Source organism: Trachemys scripta, chromosome 2 (assembly GCF_013100865.1).
Source record: "Trachemys scripta elegans isolate TJP31775 chromosome 2, CAS_Tse_1.0, whole genome shotgun sequence".
Lineage (NCBI taxonomy): Eukaryota > Metazoa > Chordata > Testudines > Emydidae > Trachemys > Trachemys scripta.
This window is the reverse complement of record NC_048299.1, coordinates 65,560,342-65,586,548: the sequence shown is the minus strand read 5'-3', so window position 1 is coordinate 65,586,548 and position 26,207 is coordinate 65,560,342. Positions and strand designations below refer to the sequence as shown.

The following is a 26,207-nucleotide window of genomic DNA, read 5'->3' as shown; positions in this document are numbered from 1 at the left end:
CCTCACCTGGTCAACCCATTTTGGGGCAAAAGTCATTTTTCTGTAACTGTACGAAAGCACTAACTGCTAAAATGCAATAAAGATTTCTTGTTGAATTCATGGTAAGAACAGACACTAATCACGATGCTTTCCTGTTTTATAACCACTTTATTCAAACCTGAGCACCTCAATATAAAACTAAACACTGGTGAACTGTCATTTTCCTTGCTATGCCCAAATTACTGCAAATTTACAATCTGCACAAATTTCTGCTAGCAGTTCAACATTGAAATAGATTAAATCGTCTTCTGACACACTTGGTAAATTTCATATAATGAAAATAACAAAGAATTAGTGCAATAGACTGGACAGATCAAAATAAAAAGGACTTTGGAACACAAGGTTGCAGAGTTCATTACTGACAGACAGCAGTACTTATGTTACAGGTACAGGAGCATCATTTATTACTGTTCTAACCATAAAGGAAGAACTCAGAACCCCTTTATATTAGGGGAAGAGAAAAGTTAGCTTTAAGTAACTGTACATTTTGTATACCTTTAAGCAACTCTTAAATATTACAGAAAGTATTAAACAAATGTAGACTACAATGCAGTACCCTATTTACAGTACATTAATATCCAAATTTAAAATCAAGTTGAATGTACATAATTATTAGTGCACTGACTATTTTTTTCCTTTGGGGAAAAACATAAGCAGCTGTGTAATGGCCAGCAATGATCAAAAACAAACAAAAAAAATCACAGACACCTAGTTTGTCTTTGTTTTACTTGGAGAGCTCTTATGGTTTGTGAAGAAAAATCCTGTAAAGTTGAATTCATTGGTTTGTGCCTTTATTAACAGATAAATATGGAGTTAAACTTGATTTTTAATCACTATTTTCTTTAAACCACTGGGCTGACTATAATTTACATACAGTGTAACAACTAAAATCCATTTTTCTGCAAGCATAGGATTCTTAAAATGCTGCAAGTATTGTTTGCAGTTAAATTATGAAAATGTGGAATGCATATTTAAATGGTAGATACTTGCAGAAACAACTGGTTGCATGAATACTGCAAATAAGCTTAAAGTATCAGTAGACCCTGTTTCTAGAAAGATTTTTTTTTTTAAAAGCACAAATTGAAACGTTTGAAGAGTCCCAATTCTATCAATTACAACAGTAACCAATACCTGGATATTGAGGACTAGCTGGTTAGGTCAATAAATGTAATTCTTCTATATCCCTAATGGCAAGTGATTTTTAAAACCTTTCAACTGAAGCAAGTTTATTCAGTTTCCACTTCCCCTCTATTGCTGAAATATTACAGCCAGTGATACATGCATGTTAAAAATTAAGATAAAAACAAAATAATTCTGTATTAGAAACTTGACTATGTCATTAGTCTCTTCTGTTTTGGAAGCTGCATTGGACCAGATTAAACACTCCAATTCCATTGTTATTAACAGTTAGGAAGCAGAAGAATATTCAAGACAGTTTAAAGCAACTGAAGGTTTAGTTACTACAACATTGAGCCTTGGGTGGTTGTGTGGGTTCAGTAAGGTCTACGCCTCTTCCTCTGGCAGAGTTGGCTCCTGCAGTCTGTGGTTCACTCTTTGGCAACTTTTTAGCTACAAGATTAACAAGAAAAATGAGCAAAAATTAGCATCAAGATTGTACTAAGTTTTAAATACCTATTGAGTCCAAGAAAGCTATTTGAATATTTCCTTTTAAGATATGTAGCAACAAAATAGTAATTCCACAACCTGTCTGCTTTAGGCTTTCGGAGTATGTCATTCAGAAAATGTACGATTAAGACAGTGGTTCTCAAACTTTTGTACTGGTGACCCCTTTCACATAGCAAGCCTCTGAGTGCGACCCCCGCAATAAATATACAAAAAAGTGTTTTTAATTTAACACCATTATAAATGCTGGAGGCAAAGTGGCGTTTGGGGTGGAGGCTGACAGCTCGTGACCCTCCAGGTAATAACCTCGTGACCCCCAGTTTGAGAACCCCTGGATTAAGACTATTTGTTATTACCATGTTAGAATCCACGGCTTCCTGAATAGCTGAGACAAAAAACCCCCACCCACATCCTTGGAAGGAGAGAAAAATATAGCCAGAATCGCCTAGCAACAGAAGTTAACAATTTAGGCACTAATCCTGCAACCTGTTCATGCAGGTGGGCTCCCAAGGAATGTCTTCAATATGGGTCCACCTATGAAGAACAAGTTATAAGATCACGGCCTTAGGTTACAGCAGCACTCAGCGTGCTAGGTGTTTCTAAAACACACACTGCTCTGAAGAGCTAACAGTTGGAAAAAACAATACAGAAAGTGGAAAGGAATACAACATACATGCAGAGAATGGTCATAGAACTAGCACGTGTCCCTTTCCTTCCCCCGCGCCCCTTCATAAACTCCCCAAGCACTTCTCTATTTAGCTAGGCTGTGTGTTTGTGTTGTACATATAAATGGTCATCAGCTCTTGTCCTAGTTATTCATCTGTCCTTGAGTTGCATACTCCCTATAGCTCTGATTTAATTAACTAATTGTTCCTTTGCCTTCCTGCAGCCCACCTGCCTCTCTGTAACCCTGGACTAAAGCAGGAGAAAAATGCAGCCAGTCAGAACTTGATGACATTTATTTATCCTGCTATGTAGGAGTCCCTGCCACTTTTCTGCTAGAGTGGGGTCAGTTGTTGCTATGGAGGAGTGGAGTAGGCAGGACTTTCACAAGGCTACCCTGACCCTTGCTGTGGGAAGCCCCTGCCGTACATACTGCCTGAAGTACTAAAGTTTTCTCTGCATGTCCAGACTCTGAAGCAAGGGTACTACAGTTGGTTAGCAGAAAAGCAAAAGAGACTGAATTTCTCCTAAAGGATTCAAACAGGCAGTATGAATGGGAAATATAAAAAAATCATCTGTGGCCACACAGAACCAGCTCCTTCCACAGTGCCTTAATTTGTGATTGCATGGTCCCTATGAAGCTTTCTACGTTGCCCTTTTAGAGAACTTTTTTCCCACAATTTCTGGAAATGTCCATTTAAATTTAGCAGAGTCAAGTAGCAACAGGTCTAAAAAGGCCATTTGGCAAATGCCTGCTACATGCCATGTCTCCCTCTTTTCTGTCTGGCAAGTATTTTAACTCCTGTAATTTTGCTTTTCCATTTTCTCATTCTTGAGGAGATGGCTCTGGAATGCAGTTCTCACGTGGGATTAAATTCATCCCTGCATAGGGGGACATCATGAGTTTCATGCACCACTTTAAGGTTTAATTGCATGGGCCTTGTTCTGGCACCGTGCACAGGGTGAATTTCATGATTGAATGCGTGCACATGAGAGAGAAAGTGTATGAATTAAGCTCACAAAGACACTACAGTGGCGGGTACCATGGAAAACTGTACACAAAAATTATGTTACATAAAGATTATGTACTTCACTAAAATACTCAGGGGGTACAATAAAGATTAAAGTACTATTTAAATCAGGGGTTCTCAATCTGGGGGTCGGGACCCATGAGGGGGTCAAGAGGTTATTACATGGGTGGTCGTGAGCTATCAGCCTCCGCTCCAAACCCTGCTTTGCCTCCAGCATTTATAATGGTGTTAAATATATAAAAAAAGTGTTTTTAATTTATAAGGGGGGCTGTGTCACACTCAGAGACTTGCAATGTGAAAGGGGTCACCAGTACAAAAGTTTGAGAACCACTGATTTTAATATTAAACCAAAAAAAAAAAAAAAAAAAAATCACATTTCTAGGCCTAGTTAAAAGGAACAACAGAAAGGCAGTGTATGAGGATTCAAGAGTGGCCCATTAAAAGTTAATTTGGTTTTAAATTTAAATAGGGACATGGAGATACAGGTTGGCATTTTTTTATCATCAAAATTCAGGACTCCCGCAAATATTTATCATAAAGATAGATTTTTTCCTCCCCCCACATATTTGTTAGACCTTTAAACACTCTGAACTGATGCACATTAAGTGATCTTTTAATATCACCACAGCATATTTACTAAGTTTTACTTATTTTTATACCTGGATAAAGTATGTATTAGATCACAAGTGTACCCTTGTTTAATACAAACAAAGAAACATTTGGTTTTAAGAAATTACAATGCTGCTATTTATTTTACATGATGGAGTGTAAAACCGCTTAGCCAAATAGACTATATGGACCTATCATGGTGAAAATGCAACACTTACAATCTATGTGGCCATTTGATATTTTTTTGTTTGAGTTTTACACCTATTCCTATGATTATCTCTAGATTGCTGAGTGGGCCATTTTGCACATCTTGAAGACATGCTTGCTTTGATTCCCGCTTCATTTCTCATGAGTAATAATAGTTTTATTTCTATGGATGAAATTCAAAACACTATTTTCATTTTAAAGTTTCCAGTAGTTTGAAAGTTTCATAAAACAAATATGGTAAGTCCCCTTACCTCTTGGGGATTTTCCCTTTTTTCACAAAATGAAACTTAAGTATGACCACAGGATGTGGGATCGGTATACTTTTGGGCTAAACAACTATCAGCAGACCTTTAGTAAATTTGTATCCTGTTTATAATCTGTAATTATTTCATTTTAAAGAGACTACAAGGTCAAAGTACACTTACAGTCAAAATTATACTTAAGGGATAAAAATTATAAATAAGGCCCTACTTCATTTGTGGTATTGCGAAAATTGCAGATCCCGCAATATTAGGCCTCCACTGCAATTCTGATTTTAATTATCTTACTTTGCAGTGTCCACAATTTTACATACATTTTGAGTATGCAATTAGTACTGCATTAACATTCAATGCCTGTAAAATGTAAAAGGCTAACATGACTGGACTCTTTCTACAGCAGTTGTGTTAATAATTTTAGTCCTCTAAATTTTATATTGTACCAGCCATTAAATAAATAAATAAATAAATAAATAAAAGACTGATTATAGTTGCAGCAAAACATCTGGTTATCAAAAATGTAGCAAGCATAACATAATACCCGAGTGTTTATACCGTTCCAACACATTTTTATTAAACAAATAAGTCTACTCTGGCTTTTCCAAATTACATCTTTTAATAAAGGTCCATTACTTCTCTGTGATTTTCTGTATCTTGTCTACAACTCAGCAGCAATTATTTTAAGATCATCCCACGATCCAATGAGGGACTTAATTATAAAGGTTCTTTGGTTATTAATGCCATAGGTTTTAAAAATAAATCAAACAACAATGTTCTTAATGCAGTTCGTTCAACATGGACAGAGAAACTACACTAGACATGCGTTTGTTTATATTTAGCATCACTCTCTGGTTGCTATACTTGGGATACCAACACTATGCAGGCATATTTAGAGCTGCGTTTCCCACATGCACCAGGGTCTTTTCTTGTGGCCACAGCCTCCTGGCGGTGATGAGGATGTGGGAAGCGCAAAGCAGCAGCCCTTCCCTAAGGGACACCATGAGTGGTTGCGCCCTGAACCCCTCTGAAGAGACACAAGCTGGAGGAGCAGGCAGCCAGTGAGTACCCCACCTTACCATGGGCTTGTGGGGTCGGGCTTCAGCCCTCAGGTGGCAGCTCCAGCCAGGCGGCTTTGGTTCTGTCCCTGGGCCCTGTTCCCTGGGTGTGGGGCTTCGGGCTCCATTCCCTGGTTGCATGGTGACAGGCTCTGACCCCAAAGCTCACCCCTCCCCCATCACCTCTGCCCCCCTGCTACCTCCCGCAGTGCCCCGGCCCCTACTGCCTCTGTGCCCACCTCCCCATCCAGGGCTTAATTTGTCTGCGGGCTGGCCGGGGCTGAATTTGTCTGCTGTGAAAAGTGATATTTGTGTGTTTGTTAATATCACTTTTCACAGCACACTTAGTACCTAGCAAGTCTTAAAAAACAAACAAACAAACAAACAAAATAAAAAACAAAAACAAAAAAAAACAAGAAAAAAAAAAAAGACACGACCATTCAAAGCACCTTATTTGTGTTTCTATTCTGTTTAGGTCCAATAAAGAATAGAGACAACTGTACACTATTTTTATTACTGTGTCTGCAAAACAAAAAAACCCCTACATAGATAGATTACAATTATTTGGACATATATCTGTGCATATTTATTTGTTTAAGTTAATTAAGTATTTTAGGAAAAATTGTCAGAGCAGCCACCAGCAAGAGTTGGGTGGCCACACTCTGAGGCCACCAAAAAATTTGTTGTGAGAACCCGATTTAGAGTCTCCATGAAAAGTGTTCACAAAATTGAAACATTCTGCACATTTCAACTCAATATTTATAAAAACATTGCTCCCCATGCTCCTTTAAAAAAAAATCAAATCATTTTTCAATCTCAATTATAATCATTATTTATCTTTGGTAAAGCCTACAAAAAGTTCTAGACTCTACATGAACGCGGCACAACTCCGGCCTCAAAGAGCTTAGAAAACCACTGCACAACTCCGGTTTTCAAAGCCGGTCCGCCGCTTGTTCAGAGAAAGCCCCTGGCAGGCCGGGCCGGTTTGTTTACCTGCCGCGTCTACAGGTTCAGCCCATCACGGCTCCCACTGGCCATGGTTCGCTGCTCCAGGCCAATGGGGGCTGCGGGAAGGGCGGACAGCACATCCCTTGGCCTGTGCCACTTCCTGCAGCCCCCATTGGCCTGGAGCGGTGAACCACGGCCAACGGGAGCCGCGATCGGCCGAACCGGCGGACGCGGCAGGTAAACAAACCGACCCGGCCCGCCTGGGGCTTTCTCTGAACAAGCGGCAGACCGGCTTTGAGAACCACTGGTATAGAGTGTACCAATATCCTTTTCACTTGCACACCTTTAGATTGTTTTAAAAGAATTCCAAGCCTTTCCCTAAAAGCAAAAATTTTGCAAGTCAAACATTTCCTACTTATCTGCATCACAAGATAAATATATTTTGATATATAGTAAAGTGTGTTTCTTTGGTCATTCTGTTAGAAGCTCAGACAAAATGGACCATTGACCCTAAACCACCACACTGTTTAGCAAGTTGAACTTGCTAAACGGAAGTTTTGGGTTCAGAAGTGATGCAAGGATTCTTGTTCTCTGACAGTATGAGGGGATATGCTTGGTGCATGGGATGAGGCCAGAGCCAGACTGTTCTTAAGTGATTGAGGTTTAGAACATTAAAAAGGACTGCTTCTCTAACATCTTTTCTGAAGACTACCACAGAGAGGGAAATCCAATTAACAAGGAGGGAAAAGTTGGGTAATATTCCACTCAGAGGCTAGGATAGAATGAACTTCAGAAAAGGACTACATACAAACCAGTTGCCTGAAAAGGTAGCTTCCATTTAAAAATACTTACCAATTGCCATGAATATTTCATTAACATTCATTGATGTTTTAGCCGATGTCTCCATAAACAATAAACTGTTGTCCTCTGCATAAGACTGCGCTTCCTATAAGTTACATATTATAATAAGAATTTTAGTTTGTTTTTAATTATGCAACTTAATACTTAAGTCCCTTGGTCAGTAGTGATAAAATACATAGCACATCATCTGAATGCTCACTGAAACTTCATCAGCCTGATGTTCTAGGTATTATACAGCATCTGTAATAAACGTCTACACAGGTCTCCTACAGTAATTAAAAACCATACAGAATTCAAATCTTAGGAAATTCCTACACTTTTTGGTTGGCCTAAAATATCCATAAACAAAAGCCTAAACAAATAAAAAAATTAAAATAAATTCCTTGACTGAAACTCTGGCTTTGATAGTAAGGGGAAACAAGTTCCAAAAGGTGGGGCCTACAACTAACATTGACCTCCGAAAGCTAAGTTCTAAGCTGATAGCCGAGTTGTCCTAGCAGCCCACGTGCGTTTCAATAGCACACAGGGAAAGAGGCAATTTCTGGAGCTCCTCTAAATCTATCTGCCTTTGAAGACAGATTATCGAAACAAATATGTCACTCTGAAAGAGTTCACTATTATAACAAACATGACAGGACAATAGTATTCAATACCACCTTTTAATTTTTTTGTTAGCCTGAATTTCAAATGTGAACTCTACCATTTCTTTATTCTAAAAGTCTCTCCTTTAGTGCCACCACCTACTGGCCAGTATTATAGCTCCCAGCCTCTAACTGGGAACTCAAATCTCCCTTTCAATCACATACATTTTATTCATTCCACATGTAGAACTCCCTTTTAACTCAAAAGAAGTTCTGCACGAAGCAGGGGCGGCTCTAAGCACCAGCAAAGCAAGCAGGTGCTTGGGGCAGCCCATTTGCAGGGGCAGTAGCCGGCAGGGATCCAGCCTGGGAGCTGAAGTTCCTTGGCTAGCTTCCTGTCTATAGAGGCAGCCCTGGAGCAGGGAAAGAACTACATTTCCCAGCATTCCCTTGGCCGCTATCAACAGGAGAGGGAGGGGGAGGGAGTATTGTAGCTGAAACCTCATGCTGCAGCTTGCTATGAATGGAAAGCTCACTGCTAGAGCGGGGTGGCCCTGTGAATGGGGAACAAGTATGCCCAAGGAGCAGAAGGCTTTGGCCCAGATATCCCCTTTAGAAGACTTCCCCAGACTGCATCAGGGATGCTGCTGTGACCTCACCTTACAGCCAGGAATGGGGCGGGGGCGGGAGCCCAACTTTTTTTTTGCTTGGGGCAGCAAAAAACTTAGAGCCGGCCCTGGCACGAAGACAGGTGAAAATATAATTGTGAAGAGCAAACTACATCACTAAGGCTATGTCTACCCTACAGCTTATGTTAAAATAATTTATGTTGCTCAAGGGTGTGAATAAACCACCCCCGAGTGACATAAATTATGCTGACATAAACACCAATGTGGACCGTGCTATGTCATCGGGGGGGGGGGGGGGGGGGCGGCTTCTTCTGCCGACATAGCCATTGTCACTCACGGGGGCTGGAGTGGTTAAGCCGATGGTTTGGCCCAGTGGTTCTCAAACTTTGGTACTGGTGACCCCCTTTCACATAGCAAGACTCTGAGTGCGACGCCTCTTATACATTAAAAACACTTTTTATATATTTAACACCATTATAAATGCTGGAAGCAAAGCAGGGTTTAGGGTGGGGGCTGACAGCTCTTGACCCCCCCTGTAATAACCATGCAACCCTCTGAGGGGTCCTGAGCCCCAGTTTGAGAACCCCTGGTTTAGCCCATTGGCTTAGAGTGGCTACATTAGAGAGCTTGCAGCTGCACCGCTGTAAACTCTCTAGTGTAGCCATGCCCTCACTTTCATTACTAAGCAGCATCGTTTGCTAACCATATGCTATGTTACATTAGTTATTACAGAGATTGCAAATTTCACTATGATATACCTATACAAGTTATCATTCCAAATATAGTTACACCATGTACACAGACCCCTAAGGTGTGTTGCAAAGATAAAAACTGAAAGCCAAGCCCCCGAGGAACGTATGTATCCATTTTAGCCATTTTTTTTGAAGTGCTATTGATCATTAAAAAGTTATTTATATTTGGTCCAAAAACCTGGCAATTAAATTCTGTCCTATGCAATTCTAAGGATAACAAATTCCAAGTATACATGTAACAATCACCATTTTCCATACTATCTTTTGTACAAAAAGTATTTCTAAACACTTTACAAAGTTATTCTAACACAATTAAACAGTTAATAATTTACAAATGTCAAGAAATAGAGTGAGAAATCAGGGAAGGTAAAAGTGAATGTGTTGAATTCTAGAGAGCAGATACTTTTAAAGTCACTGAGAAAGGAATCAAGAGTCAATATATGGAGATTAAGACATGGGAAAGGAACTCAGATGGAACTAAGGTACTGGCATACACAGCAATGTTCTAGATAAGTCAAAACACATTTGCGGGCAAATATGATGTTAGAGAAAAAGGAAAGTTCATAGCCAAAGATGATCCTAAGATTACAGAATATGAAAACAAATATAGAAGTCTGAGTTCTATTGGGTCATAAGCAAGCCTACAATCATAGTTTGCCACTGATTGGCTTTGGGGCTTTTTCTGTACTTTGATTTGGTTTTATTAAGATATTTTTTATTAAATGAACCACCAAAAGCCTCTGGGCACAGGTACATCAGTTTTAAAAAAGCAAAAAAATAGCTAGAACACAGTCAAAAAGTCAGCTAAAACTTAACTCACTCAACTTACATTGCTCAGACCAGGCTATAAAGTAGCCAGATCAGCTGTGCATCATATCCTGAACGTCAACAAGTGAATTCCAAAACTCTCACTGAGAATGGCCTGTGTTCAGAACCACACCTACCCCTAAGATTGATTAACTATTGTTAGTGAAGTCGTCCCTAATAACTGTTAGGGAGGCATACAGGAAAAAGCAGTTTCTCAGAATACAAATTCAATTTACTGATAGATCTGACATATCTGGGGAAAAAAGTTAGCTGTACCTTTAAGTAAAATTTAATTAGAAACTCTCTCTTTTCGGACAGCTGTCACTTCATATCACATTTATACCCCTCACCCCTCAAAAAATTCTCCCTAGAATATAATATTTTCAGATATACTATAAATTCATGTTTACAATTATCAACAGAATTCTATTACATGTGCAATCCTACAATGAAGGATTAATCATCAGAAAATAGTATGATCCCTTCTGAGGCTATTTCTATTACAGACTAGCAGTCCAACAAAAACACACTATTTCTTGTGAATAAAAAATATGTATGACGTACCTGGAAATCCACAGCTCTTTTATTAGCTAGATCAGCTTTGTTTCCTGCTAAAGCTATTACAATATTAGGACTTGCTTGCCGCTGAAGTTCTTTGACCCAATTTTTTGCTCTTGCAAAGGACTCCTGTTAATGATTGAAAAATAAAGAAACTCAGTTCTATTGTCCTTTTATCCCTACTACCCAAATTTATCTTATCTGTCCTGTGAGCAAGAAGCCTATCAGTGTATTCATTCTCCAAAGCTACATTCCAACTGGCTGACTGGGCCTTTTTAATGAAACCTCACTTCTTTAATTCCCAAAGGTGCATAGTAGGGACCACATTACTGAAAAATTAAGATCCCCTTTATCAATTACGTTAAATGGATGAAAAAGTGACCAAAATGACTCTCTTGGCTAGAGTGAAAACAGAGCAAGCACTGGAAGAGAAGAGTGACAATTTTAAACTATTCTCTTCCCTGAAAGTGCTGAAAAGGGTCTCAAGCCACTCAACCACAGTGGGCCATACCCATTTTCTCCCAGTCTTCGTCAAGAAAAATCCCACTCATGACAATGGGTAGTTTGCCTAAGGACTGGATAAAAACTGAGTGAGGACCTCAGGATTAGACCTTAAATTTCTTTTTGCAATTTTTCAGTTATAGTCTTATTTATAGCTACAAGCAAAATGCAAGTCATTACATTTATGTTTTCCAATGTGCTCTCTCTCTTGGAAAATAAGCCAAGGCCATTAGGCCAAAAGCTTCTGAATAAATGGAATCAGAGGCCCCTGGAAATGGGAAGGAGAAAAACCCAAATGATTAACTTTTTTAAAAAGAGTTTTAAAATAATTTTAAAAAAATCATGCATCTCCAAAAGAGTACTCTTCTACATTAATTTCTTCCATCCTCTCAGTAGCTAGTAATTTTCACAGTGAAAGGATAAATTGCATAAAAACTTGAAAACCTCTTTTAAAGAATTTTTAAGCTAATGAAATGTAAAAATTAGGAGCCATACTTCAATAGTAAAAGCCAAATCAAAGTGAAATGTGTTGCCTACGGCTTCATTTCTTGGGTGATGTGAAGTACTTTGTCTCTGACCTCACACTGCAGAAACAGGCACCAATAGCCTACAAATGTATTGTGGATTTTTGTTATATTAGTACATATGATATAGTCCAACCTATTGTGATGGGATACACTTCCATACTTAGAAAGAAAAGTAATTTTTGCTGTAGGTAATAGCATTTTGAATTATTTTTATTTAAACATTCAGTGGAAGGGAAAATATTCTCCTTTAATTCCTCCGTTTGTGATTGGTCTAGCTCCTGGGTGGCCACAACACACTTTGTGCATCCTATAACTGGTATGGTTACACAGCAGCAAAGAGATTATGATATGAGCTCATTGTATATCTAAAGAGGGTGTCTGGAGAGTATTATAAAGCCTCACTTTTCTTCAGTAAAAGATAAAAGCAGTTTTTAAATGCTAAGCCTGCCAAGTCCTCTTGTCAATTTGTGTTTTTTTTTTTTTTTTTTTTTTTTTAATAAAAAAAAAATCACATTTTCCTATTTGTATGAAAGTGACAAACAGGAGTAACTGACTTACCATTTACAGACCAGTGAAAATGATAAAATAAAGTGCTGTCAAATGCACACGAGAAAAAAAAAAGCGTTTTTTGCTAACTTTTCAGTTAGAAGTTTTCAGTTACTTGTAATAACAGTAAATAAAACATTAAATTACCTGCTCAAATTCACATAAATTAATGGAAGAATGAGGAAAAGGAATCAGGTCTCAACTCCCATGCTGGTTCCATTAGCCCACAGCTGCCCCCCTTCTCTATATATTGTACTTACCTCATTTGTAATGTCGTACACAACTATAGCTGCTTGTGCTCCTCTGTAGTACATTGGTGCTAAACTGTGGTATCGTTCTTGACCAGCTGTATCCCAAATTTCAAATTTTACTGTTGTGTCATCAAGACACACAGTCTGGGTTAGAAAAGCAGCTACAAAAAGATAGAAAAGCTGAAATCAAAGGTCTATAGTTATGTTTTTACACATTCATATTCATTTATGTACACACAGTTATACGACATCTGAGTTTTCTTAGCAGAATGCATCATCAGTTGGTAAAATACAATAGGTTGGAAGAGGATATTAGGAGCAGTCTTATACTGCTTCAACAGCACAAAATGAAATTACTTAAGACAACCTGCGTCCCCTTGTAGTAATTAAGGCATGAAAGGACAATTGGTATGGGAAGAAAATCCAATAAGTTAACTTTAGTTTTATAATATTGAAATGGAGTCGTCACAAAACAATCAGCACTCAGTCTTCCAAAAGTGTTTCACTCTGATGCACTAGAAGGCACGACAGACCAACATTAATGATATATTCTATCACACTGTACATCGTTAGTTCATTCCTATATACAGTTTTGTACTATTCTCTACATTCCAGCAAACTACTGTAGCTCTGATTCTGAAAACAGTGTATGATACGTGGTTCAGTCTTAGGCACCTGGGAACTAGAAACAAACAGAACAGTTCATCAATAAATAGCCCCTTGTAAGAAGTGCATTAGACACATTTTTCACTTCGTAAATGACTGAACACCTCTGAACCACCATAGCATCACTTTTCATCATTTCCACTCTCAGGAGGAGCTACATACATCAATTTCAACTGCAATAGAGGACACTGGTATACCAAAAAGCAGGTTTGTCACCATCATGAAAGGCTGTAAAGCTGAAGTGAACTGATTGAGTAGTCTTGTTGCAGGGGTCAGAATGGATGCAGAGCCTGCTAAGGGTTTGTCCACAATACGATAAAAAACCCACAGCACTGAGTCTCAAAGCCCAGGTCAGCTGACTCTGGCTCGTGGAGCTGTAAGACTGCAGCATAGACATTTGGAGTCAGGCTAGAGCCCAGGCTCTAAGACTCTCCCCCTTGCAGGGTCTCAGAGCTCAGGCTCTAGCCAGAGCCCACACTGCAATTTTATAGCCCTGCAGCCCAAGCTCCACCAGCCCAAGTCAGCTGATCCAGGCCAGTAGCGGCCATGCTGCGCATCTTTTATTGTGGCGTTGATGTACCCAAAGCCATTATGAAAATGCAAGCTTCTTGCATCTTCTATAGCCAGGTGAATGAAATTTGCTGCCTCATAAGTCCAATGTTAATACAACTACGTTAATTATCTAAAGATTATCATTCTTCTTAGAAGTCATACTTCCCCCTAACTCACAGTAGACTTGCTCCAGTAGACTGTGGGGAGAAAGCTCTAACGTTATTTTTGAATGTAGGTCTTCTACACAACAGCACTACACTGTCAATGTGCCTACTCCATCTAACTGCAGTTTCTTTTACGAGTGCCATTATTCAGCTTCATAGCGCACATAAGCTCCCCTTTGTTTAAAGGCCTTTCTGTAAACAAACAACAACAAAACTATAATTTAAACATACTAAGACTACACAGTAACAGGCTGTTTTTTGAATCCTGTAACTCGCATCCAGTAACATTCCCAGCTGGACTATGTAAAGTATACATTTTTCTCCCTCTACTTAATACAGTAAAGAGGCATATGTTAATATCCACTATTTAGTATAGTTTATGTCTCAGTTTGCACTTCTGCGGCTTCTTGTTCCTAATTTCAATGCTGTTTTCAAGTATTCTTTCATTCTTGTTAGGTGAGTAAAACTGAAACCAACCGGGGTAAATGTAAAAGTGCAACTATAAGATTCAAAGACCACTGAACTCTTCATGTGTAACAGGGTCGGGGTGGAGGGAGGTGTGTGTTTGTGTACATGAACTAGGAATTTGCTTCTGTATAACTGTCCTTGGGACCTTTGTTACACTATCAAAAGCAAACAGCTAAGATAATTGTTTATTATACAAAATCTTTCACATCAGCAATTCTAGATGCCAGACATACACGTCAATAAAAACATACCAGACTTCTGGAACAGCAAACAGAAACCCACTTATGTCGGACTCTTAAAGAGATCAGAGGTAAGCAGTCTCAGACTCACAGAACCTACAATAACTAAACACAGAGCAATAAACAGATGTAGTAAGATTTAATTTGGAATTTTCTTACTTTTGTCAGCTCTGTCAGTCTTTAATGTGTGTGTGAAACCCAACTCATCTATAGAAGCATCAAAATGTAGATTAGATTCACCCACTGGAGCAGCAGGGACAGGGTGTACTACAGAGATGTTACGGATCTGAGGGCACAGCTTACATCAGTCTATGTGCAAATAAGTGATTGTGGAGAATCACTTCAGTCTTGGAAGAAGTTATTCAGATTTAGCCAAAGGAGGAGTACAGTTCAGAGACCATATGCAGCTGCTTCATTGTAGGTGGTGCAGAAAAAACTGTTTCATGGGGAAAAGTAAAATCCACTCAGACTATTATAAAATCCTTGTTTCCCCGCCTAGTAACCAAGAGTCAGCTTTGATTGCAGTCAGGTGGGGGTGGAGAAGAAAGCACATATAATCCTAAAGAAAAGTGAAAAATACAAATACAGCGAGTGTCTTCCTTTACAATCAAAGCCAGGCTGTTTGAGGGGTAAGAAGTTTGCAAAAAGTTGTGTGTTTTGCTGTACAGCAACCAAGGCTCTTCATCTTGCTAAGCAGCTTAACTGTATGCAATAAATGTGAATTGTTAGAATAGCTATATATCGCCTTAAAGAATTACCAGACACCAACTACAGTTTTAAAAACTGACTACCCAAACTTACATTGTGCCACTCTGTCCCCACCAAGCAGCACATATAGGTTTACAAGTCTGCAACAGCCTTGAAATAACAGCACTAATCTTTTAGCCCAGGCAGTAGAGACTCATGCTTTAAGATCCAGAGGTCCCAGATTTGATCACTACTGCAGATGGCTTACCACAGGGTATCACATTACATTTATGAAGACAGTCATTGGCAGAGAGGGTATATACTCAATACAAAGCTAGAGAAAATGTAACACTATTTCTCACCTCCAATGGTGCTCTCTTGAAACTCATGAAACTGGCCTTTTACAAAACGAAGCACCAAACTTGATTTTCCAACTGCAGACTCTCCCAGAAGTACTAGTTTGAACTGGCATATTTTATTCCCAGCATTTGGCCCATTGGGTCTTGTTGCTCCTCGATTAGCCATGTCCAATTTAGAAAGAAGTCCCTTGTTTCAAATTCTTGAGAGAAAAGAATTCAGGATGTGAACCGCGATGTTCTTACTGCTTGTAGCAACCTGTTTATCAAAAAAGTATATGCTATTAGAGTCACAACTGTAACATAATTATATGAAACTAGTTCTAGTAATCATCCAATTAAGGGTCCAGGGCTTTCTGAGAACACAGTTATTTTCATTGTTTTAGGTGAAATAAGCCACTGAATTCTACCAGCACATCTCTAAGACATTTTTATTATATACTATTGTGAAAGTCTTTGCCATTGATATTAAAAAGTACTAGAGATTTTGGATATACACCTGAGTAACTTTAAAAGGCCAATTTTCAGCAAAGGGTTACTCAGGGTTTTCTGAAATCAGGCCCCTTCCCCTATAAGGTCTCAAACTGGATACCAAAAATGCTAGTCACTTGACCTATTACCCTGCATTTTCTGTGTTCCCTATGAGACTTCAGTTCACATTGTGTATCTCAGGCTAATATTTAAGAGTGCAACAGATCCAGACCTGCATATTTCCATTCCATTTCCTGTCATGTTAAGAACATCTTAATAAGCAAAAGTTCCTCTTTCATGATTTTGCTGATGCCAAGCAATTCTTGACTACTCAAGTCAGAATTAGTAAAAAATAAATGGAAGGGTTTAATTAGGATGAAGAATTACTGGAAAACTCAATTACACCAGCATTTCAAATTTAATTAATGTATGGTAGTTTTCTACAGTTTATCCTTATAATGCATGTGAACTGCAATTTCTTCAAATAGAAAAAGCATACATTCAAAAGTGAATGTGACCCCTGATTTGAACAGCTTCTCTGATTTAACATACATTCTTGGAGGAGCTAAGGGACTGGTAATCTAATATGGAGCCTTTCACATTTAGGTCAATAGGAACCCCAAATCATCACCATTTGATGATTGTCTGGTGTCTTATGTAAAATGAATTGTTAGTCTCAATCCAGGATGTAGCATACAGGTGTTCACATAAAACAAACCACAACTGGAACCCTTTGTTAGTAGTATCTGCAGATAGGTCAAAGATCAGAGACTAGACGAGCCACAATCAATTTGGAAGCGGTCTTTTCAGACAAAAATTAAAAACACACTGGTTCAGCAGTGTGAGGTAGCTTGCACAGCCTCTGCCCATGCTTCACCTGATTTCCTGATGGAGCACTTTAGTCTCTGGAGATTTTTTTAATAACTAGTCTCACTTTCAAAGTTTTTATTAAAAAAACCCAAAAACAAACATAGGGAAGTTTGAGAACAGAACTCTGTTTTTCTTAACTACTTTAATAGTTTAGATTAAGCAGCGTTTTTCCAGGAAAACAGTGCCCGCAGGAAGAGTGGTGCAACACTTAGTCTAGCCCTTCCCAATTACATTCTAAAAGTGAATGTCAGAAGACCCCATGGGAGAGAGATGTCTATACTGCCCACTCCATTCTCTCATCAGATAAAGGACAGTATTCCTGTGTTTATTGTTAATACACAAAATTACAGCTTGCCATATCTATCTAGGTTCTTTTCTTTCCCCCCTGAGTTTTGTGATTACCGTATATACTCGTTCAGAAGCCAATTTTTTTTTAGTAAAAAAGAGAAGCACCAGAGACGGGGGTCGGCTTATGAACGGGTATAGAGAGGGAGAGGTGGGACACAGCCCCTCCTCCCAACAGAGGGAGCAAGGAGACACAGCACAGCCAGCAGAGACAGAAAGGAAGAGGCGGGACGCTGCTCTCCCCCAAGCCTCCAAAGCAGCTGCAGCGATAGGGCTGGCAGGCTGTACCCGTGCTGTTTGGCCCCGCTGCCCAGAGCGGGCTGCGGCCGCACCGCCCAGCCTGCCGGAGCAGCTCCAGTCAGGTCAGAAACATCTTCCCCTGACCCTCCCCAGATAAGGTGGGAAGGGATGGGATGGGGAGAGTATGGGGGTCCCGGGCTAGGGGTGGGGTCATGTGGGGGGTGGTCACAGGGGTTACTCCCCTGACTCCCAGCTTCTCCCCCCAAAAAAATTTCCCCACCAGTTGCTGTCCTGGCCCGTCAGGGTAAGCAGCTGACGCGCCGGGACACTTGGTTTACTTAGGTTTACCTCCGTGCCTGTGGACGCTCAAGGTAAACAAACCATCTCAAACCACCAGCAGCTTATCCTGATGGCCCGAGAGCCAAAGTTTTCTGACCCCTGAATTATAGGGTCGGCTTATGAATGGGTTATAAAAATTTTCCATTTTTACTTATCCATCTTGGGGGGGGGGGGGGGAGAGGGGGGGGGGGGGGGGCGGTTGTCGGCTTATAAATGAACCGGCTTATGATCAAGTATATACGGTAATATGTCTATACAGCCTACCAGAGTGAGCACCCCAGCCCGAATCAACAGACTCAGGCTTGTGGGGCATGTTAGTTTACACTAAAAATAAATGCATTTTTAACAGGTTGATATAACCTTAGTGTATGCATGGCAAACATAATAAGAAAGGGCACTGAACTGTCTGACAATAAGACTGTACTTGTCTAAAGCAGCGGTTCTCAAACTGTGGGTCAGGACCCCAAAGTGGGTCGCAACCCCGTTTTAATGGTGTCACCAAGGCTGGCGTTAGACTTGGTGGGGCCCAGGGCTGAGGCCAATGCTCGACCCCCACCGCTGAAGCCTGAGGGCTTCAGCCCGGGGTGGTGGGCCTCAGGCTTTGGCCCCCCTGCCCAGGGTCGTGTAGTAATTTTTTTGTCAGTCAGAAGGGGGTCATGATGCAATGAAGTTCGAGAACCCCTAGTCTAAAGTAAAGCAAGTACATTTGAATCCAGCAACATTTTCAGTCATTACCAACCTGGTCCAGATTCAAACCAATGGCCAAGTTCTACATTCATTACCGTTTCTGAGCTGCCCAGTTCGCTACCCATCCATGGCATGCCTAACACACGTTTAGCCTTCACTTAACTTTATAGCTTCTCTTTTGTGGATTTAAATTCACACTGCAGCTAAAAGCACCTAAAACAATAATCTCCCTTCCCCAGTCTGCTGGCAGATGCCTTCTGAATCCTACACCACTAGTTTTATCCTCCCACCTATCTTACATCCATGAAATCACACAAGACTCCATAACGATGCGCTTTGACCAACACAGCAATTGATAAACATTAGCATCCCTTCCCCAGTGATTCCAGACCAGGAAGTGAGACTGTGAGCAGAATGTGAATTCTGGTCCTTTACATGGTAATACAGATCAATATCTGAATCCTTTTATAATGAAGTTGTCACTGCACCTACCTAACATAGCACACCAAAGGTCCTGCTGCCAAAACATCCCAATCCTTCATACACAGGCCTGCACTGTAGTAACTGTTATATTCTGTCAATTCTCATAGTTAAGGATATGTTTTAGTCACGGGTATTTTTAGTAAGAGTCATGGACAGGTCACAGGCAGTAAACAAAAATTCACGATCCATGACCTGTTCATGACTTTTATTATATACCCTTAACTAAAACCTGGGTGCCGGGCTGTGGTCCAGGGGTGCCACGGGTGCTGGGAGGATGGTGGGGTTGGCAGGCTCCCTACCCGGCTCCAACCAGCTCTGAGCCCCCTCCCACACACCCAAGCTGCTGGTACTGGCCCAGGGGCTTCCGTGACAGACAGGCAGCCTTACTCATAGTCACTCATGATGAATCAAAAAGGGTTTCACATTATACCACCACAACCCACCCAGAATTAAATATATTGCTTCTTGTGTTCTTACGAGGTATGTCTACACAGCCCGCAGAAGTGAGTCTCCCACTGCAGGTCAATAGATTCATGTTAGTGAGGTTTGTGCTAGCACTCTAAAAACAGTTGTGTAGACAGCACTTTGAAGTTGTGGCTCGGGCTGGAGCACAAGCTCTGAAGCCTACAGAAGTGGGGTGGGCTTCAGAGCCCAAGCCACAACCTCAGTGCATTGTCTACACAGCTATTTTTGGAGCATTAGCCCCACAAGCCCGAGTCTGTTGATTTGGGCTGGGATGCTTGCTCCGGCAGGCTGTATAGACATATTACTTACAAATAACTCAGGAGGGAAAGAACCTACCCACACTGAAACCCAATTTCTGCCACTAGGCAAAAAAAACAAAAAAAGCTATATCAGTAATATCAGAACCACCCTAAACTGCATACCACAATTAAGCACACATTCAGATCAAGAATGTTGCATCACATTATTAATTTGAGTGAATCCTCCTGAAAATGAGCTGTTCGATTAGCCTAAAATGCACTTTTGGTCTTACTTAGGATATAGAAATGGATCTAGTAATTTAAAAGCAATTTAGGGATTTTTCTTCTCCTTAAAGTCAATTAAAAAAAATTGTAAATGAACTGTGTATCAGCTATAGATAGCTATTGCTTTGTTTCAACAGAATGATGTACAAGTAATGTATGTGGACAAACTGCAAAGCAACTCATAACAATGGATGAACTTAACATATTTAATCACTCTCTAGTTATATTGCAAAAAAGTGACACACAAGTTATCTATGAAACAACAAGTTAAATCACAGGGTGGGGTCAGCATACATATGATCTTCAGTTCTTATCTTAAGTTAAAAAGTGTCAGATACCGGCTCCTTACTCCTGATTTAAAAAAGTTTAAATAATTGAAATATTAATTTTTTCAGACCTCTCTTTTGAATATATTACTCTAGTTTGCATTGTAGTACAGTTTGGAGGGGAGGATAGCTCAGTGGTTTGAGCATTGGCCTGCTAAACCCAGGGTTGTGAGTTCATCCTTCAGGGGGCCATTTGGGGATTTAGTTGAGGATTGGTCCTGCTTTGAGCAGGGGGTTGGACTAGATGACCCCCTGAGGTCCCTTCCAACCCTGATATTCTATGATTCAGTAAGTATGTCAGGCAATTAGATACAATTTTTTTTTTTTAAACTTCTGAGACACACATGGTACATCTCAATTCTGCCAGCTATTCTGCACTCTGTAGCATTATTTTAGGCTCAAGTAAAGGCCAAATCCTGTACCATATGCATGAGGTTACTCTTCAGGACCAAGTCATTTGCTCAAAATCCTGAAAGGAAGTCTGCTACTCAATGGAACTATTCCACATTCTTTACTTCATCACTAAGGACTTGCTCACTATCCCTCTGCTACATCCTGGGTAGCAGGAAAAGGATGTGATGCACGACTGTAGGTGTGGCAAGGCTTCAGAGATTATTCCACATGTAGTTACTTCACTCAAACTAGCCATTTACACATATAATTGCTCTTTATAGAGCTCCTGTCAGACTCCCAACAGTTTTTCAGTACTAGCTGAAACAGGCTATCAAGACAGTACCCCAGATCAGAGTTGGGAGGAATATTCACCCTATTAAAAAAAAAAAAAAAAAAAAAAAAAAAAGCAGAACTGTTGGAAGTATTTTAAAATCTATAGGTTTTCATGGCCCTCCTTCATGACAGGCCACTCCCAACGTGCTCAGATACAATGGATGGAAGGCACTTATATAGGAGAAATATTTTATCAGCTGGATGGATCACCAAATAAGTGTCTTTGAAGGAGACTCAGAATGCTACTACAAGTCAGAGGGAACCCCTGCAACTTCAAAACAAGTCTGCAGAGAGCATGAAGGAAAATATCTGGCAATGAGAGGTGTTGCTGTAGTCTTGGAGGCTTTTCCTAATTATCTCTGTAACAGAGATGTTTTCTAAATATTGCAAATTGGGTTTCAGCTGTTACATTTGTCATGTTTCTAGCATTTAGTAATTATTTTCCAGAAGACAGAAACTTCCCCAAGCTGCCAGCTAATACCAACACATTTAACAATGCCATATAAGAAAACCCACTACAACCACGCCACCCAATTATTACCAGCCCATGGGGACTGTAAGGCTTCTTTCAGCCTGAAAAGCCAGACATTTTAATGCATATCTGGTTGTTTTTCAGGTTGAAGAGCAGCAGCATCACCACTCTCCCTAAGCATAGGTAGAAACCATCATATTTTCTGAAGCAGAAGGGTCAAGCCTTAAGTTTTTGTATTTCCTCATTTCTTCTAGTACGGGGTAGGCAACCTATGGCACGTGTGCTGATTTTCAGTGGCACTCACATTGCCCGGGTCCTGGCCACCGGTCTGGAGGGATCTGCATTTTAATTTAACTTTAAATGAAGCTTCTTAAACATTTTAAAAACCTTATTTACTTTAATATATAACTAAACTATTATTGTATGTATAGACTTATAGAAAAAGATCTTCTAAAAACATTAAAATGTATTACTGGCTCGCAAAACCTTAAATTAAGAGTGAATAAATGAAGACTCGTCACACCACTTCTGAAAGGTTGCCGACCCCTGTTCTAGTAGATGGTTCAAACACTCAGTATTCCTTTCACAGACTGGCTTTCAAACTCAATTATGAAATATTAATATTTTTCAGATTGGTTAAAAAAAGTCAACCTATTTGATATTCTCAATGAAAAACATCACAAAATCTCTTTAAAGAGCTATATTTCCATATCAGCACCTAACAGTGATTTTAAAAATGGCCCCAAGATCTCTCCTGAGATTCAGGCCACGTTTGTACACCACTTTCTTAATTCATATGTACAATACTAGTTTTGGGAACCAGAGAAAGCGCGATAGAAGATAACAGGAAGAGGCAAGAATCCTGTTTAAGTACACACAGATTAAATTCAAATATTTACAGGATGATTTCCCCATCAATTCCAGACACTCATTTTAGTAGCTGTAGCTATTCCTAATCCTGCAGTCTTGGTAATGATGTCCCAGATTGATTAACAAGATGTACAGCTCCTAGGCACGAAAGCAATGTAAATAAATACACGTTTATAAAAAAAAAAAAAAAGCTATTTATTTGTATTCTAAGTAAGCTTTTCATTTTGCAGGTGCATTTTAGGATAGCAAATATGTGAAGTAAAGCTAGTTGAAGAATTGGAAATTCACAAATCTTGTTTCAATTTAACCATTAGAGACTTGATTTTTGAGGATGATCATAAAGGAGTTGTAAAATTTGGTCTACATTGAAACTCAGTTTAATGTTTTGACCTCAAATCAAGCTTTTAAATAAAAAAAATAATAGACATTTTAAGGAAATATATGGGCTATATAAGAAGAAAAAGTAAATGTTTCCTAAACATTTTCTTTAGTTCCCCCACTTCACCCCCAATACAGTTATCCACCTGGGTAAGGTTATGAAGCACCTTGTATTTTCTTACTCCAATAGTTTAAGAAAAAGGCAGTTGGAAAATACTGTGAGACATCATGAATTATAGTAGGTACACATGATGCTTTAATAGGTCTTTTCCATCTCGTGTCTGATTTTTTTTCAGGATACACTAAGCCATAGCAGCTCCAGGTCAGTATGTCAGCAGAGGAACAAAGATCAGATATATTAGGAAAGAACGTCTGTAAATCCCATCAGGTAATTTGCCAACTCCTGGTTTTAGTTTGCCCTCTCATTCTCCTTAAATACCAAAACAGTCTATAAACACACGTGCTGCTTTATCTTGTATTATAAAATACTGAGTCAAGTTAGTCCATTACATGAATAATGCTTTTCATAATTGTTTAAATAACTTGTGCTGTGACACCAATTACTATAACAATTTCACACTAAAAAAGTTTTCTAAAAGGTCTTAAAAGGATGTTACAGCCACTCTCTTGTATTTGAGATAATTCCGTTTAAATCAGTCTTGCCAACACTTACACTTATCCTTAATTTCATGCTTACCAGTAGTCTAAATCCTCCAGGACTACTCATCAGCATAGCTGAAATGTTGGCAAGAACAGGACCTACTATTCTAAAAAGTACCATCAATACAAAAGATCATGTATCAAAGTAACACTGACAATCTAAAAAATACAAAGTAGTAAGGAGATTAAGAAAACTAACACTCCCACCTCTAGTATAGTATAGTGGGACACATTTATGTAAATAGGGGTTGATACAGAATGGATTAGTAAATTTAAAAAGTTCTCATTTTACATATACAATATTCAGATATTTCATATTACACAAATTTTTAATTACATCTCTAACCTGAGCTAACGCTGTCCTCGGGAGCGCTGCTTTACCGCGTTATATCCAAATTCGTGTTATACTGGGACGCGTTATATCTGGGTAGAGGCATATATAAATTACATGGTTCTTTCAAAATTAGTTATGGATCAATACTGATTAGCCAGACATCACAAAGACCACCACATTTATGGTTAATTAGCATTTTGGATAAAGAAAGATGCTTCTAGACAAATTCTGAATCTGGGGACAAAATGCAGATAATCTGAAATTTAGATGATCATGGTTTATCTATATTAGCAAGTTAGAGCTCAAGAGCGAATAACTACCGCTCACTGAGTGCTCATAACTTAACACGACATTATTTACAATACAACCAGTATAAACCCCTTGAGATAATGACCATCACCTGCTTTAATTCTGGTTTACAAACCTATTATACATGGTTATGTTCATATTTTTAACAACCCACCATTCTAGATATTGTTGCCAGCTTTATTTTCTTGTTGTTCCTATCCACCTTAAATAAAAATCTTAGCAACTTTAATAGAATTGGCATACTATAATATGGAATTTCCTCACCACAGTATTTGTGTTAGTTTTCCATATCATACATCAACCAATTTGTATTGAAAAGTATTGAGCGAACATACCAAACAAGTAAATCACACAGGTAGTCTATGAAATTTACATCCTTCCAATTAAAGATAATAAGCCTGGCGTGACTACATATGTATGATGTATGTGAGTTATTGACTGTTTTGATATCAATTTCCTGTGTGACTGATGCACCAATATAGGTAAAGGGTCACCTATTACCAAAATCTTCCATTACTTAATTCAAGTTAATATTAACAAATTTGAGTTATCTAGAAAGGGGACTCATTAAAGAGGTTTAGAACATAAGCAGTTCAAACATTTGTTAATCTCCTCGAAATCTCATCTATCCCCACCCATTAAATCTGAAAGGGCCCCCAGGTGAAGACGTTTCTGAGCTGCTTCAAATGTCACTCGGGAGGGTATAGTTAAATTTTAATCGAGGAATCGTTCAGTCTCTCCTCCATCCAGATTTTTAGAGGGAAGAGAGAGCACAAGATGACCATGGCAGAACCTGGCTGTGTGTTTTAACTCTCTCTCTCCTAGGCCTAGCCTTCTCGTACGGAAGTTTCATGTTAACTTTTTACCAGTCTGCTTCCCCTCCTGAAGACGGGCTATTTTACAGCATCAACCCAAGGTGCTCTGTGCACGCTGCTAAGTGTGTAACGACCTCCTCTCCGCCCTTTCCCCCCGACCTAGGTCGGGGAGCAACTGCAGGGGGAGGGCTGTGCGCTCAGATGGTTTCCCTTCCCAGTTCCCACGCCTCTCCAGGGCACCCTCGCTGTCCCAACAGCAGCTGTGGGGGAAGGGCACGCAGCACCTCCGCGGGCCGCGTCACACAGCAAGCTGGGGAGCAAAGCGAGGGACCGCGGGGAGACGGGCCCGCCCCCGCCTCCTTCCATCCCCCCGCGGCTGCTCCTCAGCCACAGCCCGAATATAGGGAAGTGGGAGACTCGGGGGCGCCATTTTGAGGCGGGGGAGACACAGACCAGCCGCTCCACGGTCCCCGCCCCGGGGTTCGGCCCCAGAGCCCGGCGGCGCCAGGAGAAGAAGCCTTCGGGTGAGGACTCCCTTGGGCGGCTCTATAACCCCCCTCCCCGCTGGCGGAGCTCGGCCAGTGCCGCCCGCCGCTGTCTCCTCACCTGGCGGTGCCGGGCAGCCGTGCGCGCGGGCGGTGCGGGAGGCGCAGCGGCTTCTCTAGCTCCCGCGGCTGTGAGGGGAGGCGGCTCCTCCGCGGGGTGCAGGAGGTGAGGGGCGGGAGCGCTGCCGTATCTCACCCGGGCCGCCGCCAACTTCCGCCTCCTCCTGCCGGACCAAAACACACACACGCACTTCCGCCGCCTCCGCCACGTCACGGCCCCATCTTCCATTCAGTTCCGGGAGCGGCCCGGAGCTGTGTTGGTGGTGGCACCTCACGTGGTTCCCCCTCCCGACAACTGTGACCGAGGCAACCCGGCGACAGCCGAGCAGCTGCAGCTCGGCGACCGTGGAAGAAGCACAGCGCGCAAAGGATTATGGGCTACATAGCGGGGCGCGAGGAGCTTTTTGTCTGGTGGCACCTCAGCGGTGGGCGCTTCCGCCTCGGTAACTGGCATGGCGGTCGCTGCCAAACACTCACGTGACCTGCTACAGTCTTGCTCTTTGGAATGATGCGGGCGAACCTCCCCGGCTACGCCCAAGGCTTCTTAAAGGGCCAGCGTTGTGATTTTGACTGCGGTGCTTTCCTGCCTGCTGAGGGGCTTAAGTGACCCTGACCTGTTGTAGGCTGGTGAGCTGCAGTCTAGGGGGCAGCATCTGAGAGGCAGCCACAGCCACCTGGTTATGGCTCAGAGCCCTCAAGCCACCCTCAAGC

The 26,207-nt window shown here is 40.6% G+C and overlaps 1 protein-coding gene across 2 annotated transcripts; it reads right to left on the bottom strand.

Moving 5' to 3' along the window:
- Positions 1-127: 127 nt before the first annotated feature.
- RAB5A (RAB5A, member RAS oncogene family) lies at positions 128-25,710 on the bottom strand. Of its 2 annotated transcripts, XM_034760760.1 has the most exons (7): positions 25,498-25,710; positions 23,780-23,856; positions 15,584-15,836; positions 12,455-12,606; positions 10,627-10,749; positions 7,285-7,378; positions 128-1,608 (listed from the first exon to the last, which is right to left on the bottom strand). In XM_034760760.1, exons 3-7 carry the CDS (start codon positions 15,744-15,746, stop codon positions 1,493-1,495), a joined length of 648 nt encoding a protein of 215 aa, XP_034616651.1. In that variant the 5' UTR covers positions 15,747-15,836; positions 23,780-23,856; positions 25,498-25,710; the 3' UTR covers positions 128-1,492. The 2 variants fall into 2 exon arrangements, with proteins under 2 accessions (XP_034616651.1, XP_034616649.1); XM_034760758.1 differs by lacking the exon at positions 23,780-23,856 and having other exon boundaries at positions 25,498-25,709.
- Between the last annotated feature and the right edge of the window lie 497 nt (positions 25,711-26,207).